The following is a 9,461-nucleotide window of genomic DNA, read 5'->3' on the forward strand; positions in this document are numbered from 1 at the left end:
AAGCTAACAGGGTCAATAGGTGATGTTTTGCTCACCCAAAATATTTTTTCAGAATGAAAATCGTAATAATTGTCGACACGTATCGTTGGAATTAGAAACTGTTGAATATAATTTAATATTGTATGTATCATCATATTGTGCAACAACAACATCGTTGTTATTATTAATAATGTACAAAATGACGTCATATCATGCGATATAATTATTAGCGAATCGGATATTGTTAAACAGTGCCATGAGACTTGGTTAAAAGGTCACTTGTATATAAGGCCGACTTTTAGCATACTGTAGGTTATAATATTATTTATGTTTACGTCATGCGTTTAGTATAAATGTTTCTTATTAGGTACTAAAAGCAGAGTAGTCATTTTTGTCCAGATCGATCTACAAACACAATCTTAAACTCAATAGAAACAGTAGTTTTTGACAAAAAAAGACGTGGTAGTGAGCCCTCTTATTATAGTTGCCGGTAAAGATGAAGTAAATATTCCCGTTTTTTGACCCTGCAAAGAAGATTTTATTGATTTTATAGAAGGAAAAAACTAAAAAAATTAAAAATTGAAAAATTTTATTTTTCCCGGTACTTTTGAAAACAACTGGGCACTTAAAATTTTGGCGTCCTCAATACACCAACTAGATTCACTTTTCCATTGAAAAAAATACTGGAATTGAAAATTTAAGCATTATTCGACTAATTATCGTGTAGGTACAGTGTACACAGACTGAAAATAAAAAGTGGGTAAGTGAATGTCGCTCTGCTGTAAAGTAGGTTACAAGTGGGTTACTGTAATGGATAGTGTTAAATTTGAATTCAATGATTCTTAACGAAAAACGTCAGTCAGTAAAGTAATTTACATATTTACCTATTTACGTAGAACCTTATTTTAAATTTTCAATCCTTAGCTACAAAAGTTGAAAATGTTATACATTTTTAACTACAAAATAATTATTAAATTTTAAATTTGATAAATGTTGTCAAAATTTGAACTTAAAATGCTCATAAAAAAATTGTGCTTATGTATTATTAATATTTTTCAACTGATATTGTAATAATATAGCTTTGCATTACATTTTCACGCCTTTTTACCCAACAAACATAATTTTATTGATATATTTTATAGAAAAAAAAACTAAAAATATTTAAAACTGACAATGGCCATAAACAGCTCAAAAAGAGTCAAAATATTTTCAAAATTTAAGGTGTATAGAAAATGAAAATATAAACATTCAGTAAAATGTTCATGTATTTACAGCTATTCGTTTTTGAATAACAATAAAATAACAAAACCGCTGCATGAGAAATCGAGTGAATACTTAATCTTGTAAAAATATGAACGTCAAACGCTCATAAAAATTTGATTTGATTTGCTTGTAGACATTTTTTTTTGATAAAGGTAGACAAACTTATGAATAATCTTGTATTACATTTTCAAATTTTAGATTTAAAAATGAACATATTTATGATTCTCAACTCAAAATAATTTGCTAATTTTCGTGATTTTTTCGTATTTTGTTAATATTTGAACTTCAAATGTTTAAAAATAAAAACTGTGACGAAGAATTTTTAATATTTTTCAAATGTCATTGTAATAATATAGTAGGAACTTTGTATTAGATTTTCAAGCTTTTGTACCCAACAAATAAAATTTTATTGATATTTATAGGATAATAAAAAAAGAAAAATTAGAAACTGAAATAATGTCCCTAAATAGTTCAAAATATTTTTAATAGGCATGGTGTATAGAAAATGTTTATATAAACATTCAGTAAAAATGTCATGTATTAACGGTAATTTGTTTAAAAGTTGCACCAAAAATCAAATTCGATTTCCTCAAAAACAGATTTTGCGTAAAAATTCCCGTTTTTTCTTAATTTTTCTTTTGTTTTTTACGGCACTTTTGAAAACTTTTGGGAAACTTTTACTTTTGACCCCCCAAAGTACCAACTAGATTCACTTTCCTATCAGAAAAGGTACTGTTTTAAAAGGTGATGACAGACAAAAAAAAACACATTATTGTAAAATCAATACATTCATCGTTCCACTCAGAATCTAAAGTAATAATACAAAATGATAATTTAACAATATTTTAAAATTGTTATTCAATATAATAATATAACTATTAAACAATTATATTTATTGGTTGTGAAGTACACGGGATCATTTGGTTCAGAGATAGGTTAGATCACTATATAGTATTTTACTTACCTACTATATTATTTTACATAAATCGCAACATAACTAAACAATTATAAAAGATATTTTAATATACGAGTCTAAGCACTAAAATATCACTGGTGGTTTTTCACAATATCTGATAAATAATATGATAATTATATTATATTTATTCAAATGGCCAAACAGAAAACGACACTCGTGGTAGTATGTAGGTTTCAAAACAGCCTTATGGCAGGCTATAGTGAATAGCTAGATTGTGTTACATGTAAATATGGTAACATATTAGTAGTACAGAATAAACAGAAAGGAATCTAAAACATAGTCTCAAATTGGTCTGACATTTTAGAACCTAGAAATTAATTATCCAGAGTAGCCTATGTTGGGATATTCTCAGGGGCGTCATTTCAGTTTTTTTTCTGGGTGTGCAAACTTTTAGGCAGGCCAATTTTGACATTTCACCAGGCCATTAAAAAATATATATATTTATATATATATAAATGTAGGAAACCTATGCAAACCTATGTAAATATTCTTTCCTTCCCTTTTATAATTCTAATTGAAACTCATAACGACTAATGCAACTTTTAAATAGCTAGCAATTCAAAGAATTAAAAGCTTATAAGCAGTTAAAGCAACCAGCTAATGTCATTACTGTACATATACAAAAACTTAAAATATATATATTTTATATTACCTATATATGAAAACATGTATAAGTTAATTATGACGGCGCATTGGAGTATTAATGGCAGGCCAATTGTTAACATTTTTTAAGTTAGTGGTGTCATTGCACACCCTGCCCACCCCCCCCCCCCCCCACCAATGACGCCCCTGGATATTCTTATAAAAATTACTGTTACTGCTATTTTATACCATCGCTAATCATTACAAAACTATATTTGTAATAATGTTTTTATTTTATTTTCTTGTAGAATTGCTCAAAAACCCATTGACTACCATGAATCGACAACTGCACAGTGAAAATGTTGAGATTTGCATAATGTGTCTAAGACAGCCAGAACCAAACAGAAATATCAATTTCCTAGACATATACAAGCCACTTCATGTAGGAAAAACGTTAAAGGAATATTTGAAGGACTTGTTCGATATTACTGTACATACTTAGATATGAATAAAAAAAATAAAAACATTGTAATAAAATTGATTTATTGGATTTTCCTTAGGTCGAACCCAATGATCAAAAACCGCGTATAATGTGCGAAATTTGCTATATAAAAATTGATAAAATTAAGGAAATAAAGGAGAAAGAAGCTGAATCTAGAGTAATTATCAATTACCTATATTCAAAAGAAGTAAGACTGAGATATTATTTAATTATATATATTTTTAATTTAATAAGTATGTAGATATATAAATTGCATATAAAATTTATATTCATTTGTAAAATGCTTCAACATAAAATTAATGTTAGTAGGTATTAGGTATGCCTGTATATATAAGTAATGAATCTTGGATGTTTCGTCCCCGGAAATTATTAAGATGGGACGTTAGGTCCCAATGAGTTATTAACAATAGAAAGTTTAGTTCCCAGCACATTTTGATTATAAGACATTTAGTTCTCGGACTTTTTAAATCATTGTTATTTATTAATTTCTTCAAAGTGCATTATTTCACTTAGGTATAATACAATTGTGGGGTGACAATGCAAATTGTACTATTGGTCTTTTGCATATTTTTCAGAAGATGTAATTTCCCGCCGTATATTAAATAATTGAGATATAAATTTTAAGTAAATGGGTAAAAATAGATAAAAATCTGTTTAATTTAATCTTGTTAGCCAAAGTTTTTCAAAATCTATTTTTTGTACTTAAATATAGCTTTTCTTATTTTCAGTTGGATCAATACGTACTATTTCCAACCAATAGTATATTTTGCATTGATGAATACAATAAGTATTTTTTGACTAAAAACCGTTCTATTTCGATTTTCCATTAATATTAAATATTATTATGAGTTTATTTTAAAGTATAGGTATTATAAATGTACATACTTTGACTCAGTTAATGTGTAATAACAGGGAGGGCCTGGGAGAAAACTTCATGTCGGGAAAATGTATTACCCAGGCCACATTTCTATGTATACATCATAGGCGTAACTATGTGGGTATTGGTGGTGGCTGATCATAATATGTTATACCCCCCTCACTCCCCCCAACATACAATATGGTTTATCATTATTTATTTTTTTAACCTTTTAGTTTATATTAGGTATATGTTAGAGGACCACAAAAAAAAAGTCCATAAATCAGTACCAACATTTTAATGTGACTCTACCCCCCCTAAATATTTCAAATGCATAGATATATTTATCTATATTGTGTATTCTCTTAAACATTTAAAAACAAAGTTCAATTAACGATTTATTAAATGCAATTACAAGTAGGTATTACCAGGGCCGGTGCAAGGGCAGTGCAACCAGTTAAAAAAAATGCTATTATAAAATATTATAATGTATGTACCTATGTAATAGTAATAGATATACTAGGTCCTATATTTTATTTTAATTAAAAAAAATTATATTGAATATGTATTAGTAAAATATAATAATGTTATAATACATTCATTGTCAATGAATCATTGAGTATGTACATTTATATACTTTAAGATAAATTCATGTCTAATAATACTTAAAAATTAAAACACAAAATCAAAAATGTGGGCAAGTGGATGTCACTCTGCTGTATAGTATAGGTTACAAGTGGGTCATTGTATAATACGGCGTGTTAAATTTGAATTCAATGATATAATATCATTGTATAATAAAAACGATTCTGAGCTGAGACGGTATGTCAGTCTAAGTATAAGACATATTATATAATTATCTAAAGTATTAAAAAAAAAAATTGACCTATAATAGTTACTAAAAAAAAATTCGAAATTAATCATATAATAATATCCCATAGTTAACGTGTTATACATCAAAATAAACCGTGATACTATCATATATGTATAATAGTATACGTTAGAAGTTTCAAGTACTAGTAATATTATACAATCACAACAAAATAACTAAAATAGTTATCCATTCTAGGTTTTTTAATATGTAATTTCGTCCAAATTTGAACTTAAAATGACTATAAAAATAAACTGTGCTTATGTATTTTTTAGATTATTTGGTAACAGATTTTACAGTATTAACTATTTACGTGGAATCTTGTAATAAATGTTCATACATTAGATATAAAAGTTGAACATTTTATACATTTTTAACTACAAAATTAACTTGTCAAAATACGATCTTTAAATGCTTATAAAAAAAAATTGTGCCTATATATATTTAATATTTTTCAATTTCTATGGTAACAATATATCAGGAGCCTTGTATTAAATTTTTACACTTTTTGGCCACACAGATAAAACTTTATTGTTATTCATAAAAAATAAAAACAAAAAAATTGAAATATGAAATTGTCCGTAAACTGCTCAAAACAAGTTAAAATATTTTGAAAATTATATCAAGTATAAGAATTTATAAAATAAACATTCACTGAAATTTTAATGTATCTACAGTTATTTGTTTTTGAATTACAACAAAATAAGAAAATCGCTACACGAGAAATCGAATGAATATCCAATATTGTAAAAATTTGAATTTCATAGTCACATAAAAATTTAATTTGACTTGCCGGTAGACATTTAATTTTTTACAAAGGTAGATAATCTTTTAAACAATCTTTTATTACATTTTAAAATCTTAGATTTAAGAAGAAAAATTTTTATGAATTCTTAACTAAAAATAATTTGCTTATTTTCGTGATTTTTCCATATGTTGTCAATTTTTGAACTTTAAATACTTATAAAAAAAAACTGTGACCAAGGATTTTTAATATTTTTCAAAAGTCGATGTAACAATATAGTAGGAGTCTTGTATTAAATTTTAAAGTATTTTTACCCAGCAAATAAAGTTTTATTGACATTCATAGAAAAAGAAATTAATAAAATAGGAAACTGAAAATGTCCCTAAACAGTTCAAAACAAATCAAAATATGTTGAAAATTTTATCGTGTATAGAAAATTCAAATATAAACAATCGGTGAAAATGTCATATATCTAAGGTCATTTGTTTTAAAGTTACACCAAAAATCAAAGTCAATTTTATGAAAAATCGATTTGAAATTTTTAATTGAAATTTCCATTTTTCCTTAATTTTTCTTTTGTTTTTCACAGTGCTTTTTTAAATTTTGACCTCTCCAATGCACCAACAATATTCACTTTCCCACCGAACAAGATATTGAAGTTGAAAATCGAAATATTATTTCGACTACTTCTCGTGTACTCAGACACAAAAAAAATTTTAAAATTAAAAAATTAAAAAAGAAATAAAAAAAGAAAAAAAAGACACACATCATTGTAAAATCAATGCATTCATCGTTCCACTTAGAATCTAAAATAAATAATTTATTATAATACAATCCAATTGTGGCTAATCGCTTAATCATTCCCGATAACGCCATCTTAATAATACTTAAAAAAACATATAATACCTAATATACAAATAAAACTACCTAATGCTATATAGATTAATACACATATAATTGTCTTATCTAGATTTTCCCGCTTTTAAATTAAATAATTCACGTTCGCATATAATGTTGTCGAGTTGTTTACTTATAGCATTTTTTAAGAACGCTTTTCCAAATATACCTAATAAAAAATTATATTTGAATTTTAAATGTACAAAATTATTTTATAAATCTAATCGAATAATCAGTCTTGTAAAGTATTTTAGTATTGTAGGGTCAGGTTGCATGCCATCATTGTAAAATCAATTCATTTATCGCTCGGCTTATAATCGTAAATTAATGAAAAACATAAATGTATTGATAGGTTGATGAAATATAAAATACACGTGTAAAATTATATCCAATTTTCTTTTTCTATTATACTATAGACACTGTTAATATAAACATTTGGTGAAATTTGAACTAAAATTATCTAACTTAAGTGAACTGTATTATATATTTAGAATTTTAAACTACTTCTAGGCAGTATTTTACCATAAATAAAAGTAGCCATAGTAGCGTAAATTAGGTGTAGCAAATGTAGCACTTTATGTGCAAGTTTATATTTTTGCAACACCAGAAATTCATAAAAATTTGTATAGGTACATGCAGTTTTTATTTTCAAAAGTATATATTTGTTTATTAAACAAGTATCTATAAACATTTTTTTGGCATCTGAACTATTTTTAGTTAAAAATGCATAAAAATTGTTTTATTTATATCTAAGATTTGTAAATTTACAAAGATTTAAACAAGATTAAGAACTCATAAATTACTTACCTTTATTAAAAAAAAAGTTTATTGGAAAGTCAAACAAATTTTTTATGAGAGTTTGAAGTTAACATTTTTTGATATTGGATTTTCAGCTGTATATTAAAGAATTCTCTTTGAATGATTACATTATTTTGTTGCAATTCAAAAAAAAAATAACCATAGATACTTGAAATATACACTAAATATTTATTTTATTTTTTCCAATACTTGATAACATTTTCGAAATATTCGATGTTATGATGAAGTATTTTAAAATGTGACATAGCATGAAACTTTTAATAATTTTTTAGTAATGTACTAAATTGTAAGATATTCATGAATTTTGTATAATATGCGAGGAACACAAAACTTAGGTACTTGTAATAATTGTATACTCCTGAAATTTTTTAGATTGTTAAACAAAGTTGTTCCCGTATGTTCTATATTACATTAAATTTGAATTTCGAATGAATAACCTATATACCTAAATAAAATATAATATATATTGAGCTAATATTCTACTTCTATAGCTGTCATAATTAATGTGTATTGTGATTTTTAAGATTCTTAATATGGTTTTAAGTATTAAATCTCAAAATCGTAATGAACAATTATTCAAAATGCTGGACAGCAAACTCTTATATAGGCTCTCATAATTTATTGTTCTTGAAATTTAATTTAATATTATATTATATATTATATATTATACATTACAGTTCTCTATGTCATAGAGTTGTCACTTATCATAGAGTCTATGATAAGTGAATTGAATCATTGAGAAAATTTTCCAAAGATAAGCTTGTCTGTCCTTAATTTACCTTTAAAATATAAATATTTTTAATGTACCTATTTGTTTCAGCCATCTCATGGACAGATGTCCGCTAGGTTAAAAGCATCTGTTGATGCAATTAATTATGGTCAAATTATAGACAAACCGGAGTTTTTATCAAAAGCATCTTCCAATAATAAAGAAAATTCAGAATTTATTTCTAGCAGTAACCAAACAAAAAAACATAAAAAGTAAATAGAGTAATATTTACAGCTATATCTTTGATAATTATAATATTGTAAAATTTTTAAAAAAATTTTAGACTTAGAAGAGGAATTGTTTGTAAAGAAAAATCAACTGATGAAGACGAATCAAATGATCCTAATGAGCTTCGATATTGTTTATGTAATAGAGTAGAATATGGTAAAATGGTAGCTTGTGATGATAAAAATGTATGTATAATTATAAAAAAATGAATTTAACAAATATTATAAGTGGTCATTTTTAAAAATGTTCAATATTTTAAATAATTCATATTTCTTTTTCTAGTGCCCACATGAATGGTTTCATTATGAATGTGTTGGTATTACAAAACAACCACGTGGAAAGTGGTATTGCCCTAAGTGTATTATCAAACTGAAGAGAAAAATATAAAGATTTTGTACTACCACATCATTGCTTTGCTATATTAATATATTGTGTTTGCTTATACCATAGGCGCAACTAGGGGGGTGCTTGGGGTGTGATTAGGTTTAAATTATTTAATCTGTGGTATAACTAATATAAATTATAATAATGTTTCGTTTATTACTTTTTGATTAGATCGTAAAAAACAATGTGTTTCGAGTGAAATCAGTACATATCATGAAAACACGTCAAATTGTATTACCAGTCTGTCGGAGACCCATGAGTACTCGATGCAAGATTGACTGTTCAAACGATGTCATAATGGAGAATGGGCACAGTAGCTTATTTACGGGGAAGGGGACTCCCATTGGTCTCATAAATACCTATGTAAACATCTAATATATATGTATATAATATATATATTAATATATTCTGTAGCGGAGCCCCTCTCTTTGTGTTTGGAAAATTAACAGGACCTCTCCATGAAAAATTCACAAATACGCCACTGAATTGGTGACTGTTCAAAAGTTTGAAGGAAGTGTTTTTGGCTTACATCAGTTCTGGAATATTTATTTGTTATGAGCTTATTTTGGGTTAGCCAAGCAATCGTTTGG

At 26.1% G+C, this 9,461-nt stretch overlaps 2 protein-coding genes across 2 annotated transcripts in view; both read left to right on the forward strand.

Annotated features, from left to right (window-relative positions):
- The window catches only part of LOC103308338 (myelin regulatory factor), a 197,241-nt gene that overhangs the window by 118,392 nt on the left and 69,388 nt on the right, over positions 1-9,461 (forward strand). The gene's annotated exons all lie outside the window — the stretch shown is intronic.
- LOC100569547 (inhibitor of growth protein 3-like) lies at positions 7,722-8,900 on the forward strand. The gene is made up of 4 exons (XM_029485899.1): positions 7,722-7,825; positions 8,311-8,471; positions 8,543-8,672; positions 8,770-8,900. Exons 2-4 carry the CDS (start codon positions 8,326-8,328, stop codon positions 8,872-8,874), a joined length of 381 nt encoding a protein of 126 aa, XP_029341759.1. The 5' UTR covers positions 7,722-7,825; positions 8,311-8,325; the 3' UTR covers positions 8,875-8,900.

This window comes from Acyrthosiphon pisum, chromosome X, assembly GCF_005508785.2.
Source record: "Acyrthosiphon pisum isolate AL4f chromosome X, pea_aphid_22Mar2018_4r6ur, whole genome shotgun sequence".
In the NCBI taxonomy this organism is placed as follows: Eukaryota; Metazoa; Arthropoda; class Insecta; order Hemiptera; family Aphididae; genus Acyrthosiphon; species Acyrthosiphon pisum.

Excerpts from the sequence above, each read along its gene's own strand:
- LOC100569547 (XM_029485899.1), top strand. The coding sequence starts at position 8,326 with ATGTCCGCTAGGTTAAAAGCATCTGTTGATGCAATTAATTATGGTCAA. Across the intron at positions 8,472-8,542 it reads CAAACAAAAAAACATAAAAA|ACTTAGAAGAGGAATTGTTT; the intron begins GTAAATAGAGTA and ends AAAAAATTTTAG. Across the intron at positions 8,673-8,769 it reads TAGCTTGTGATGATAAAAAT|TGCCCACATGAATGGTTTCA; the intron begins GTATGTATAATT and ends TTCTTTTTCTAG.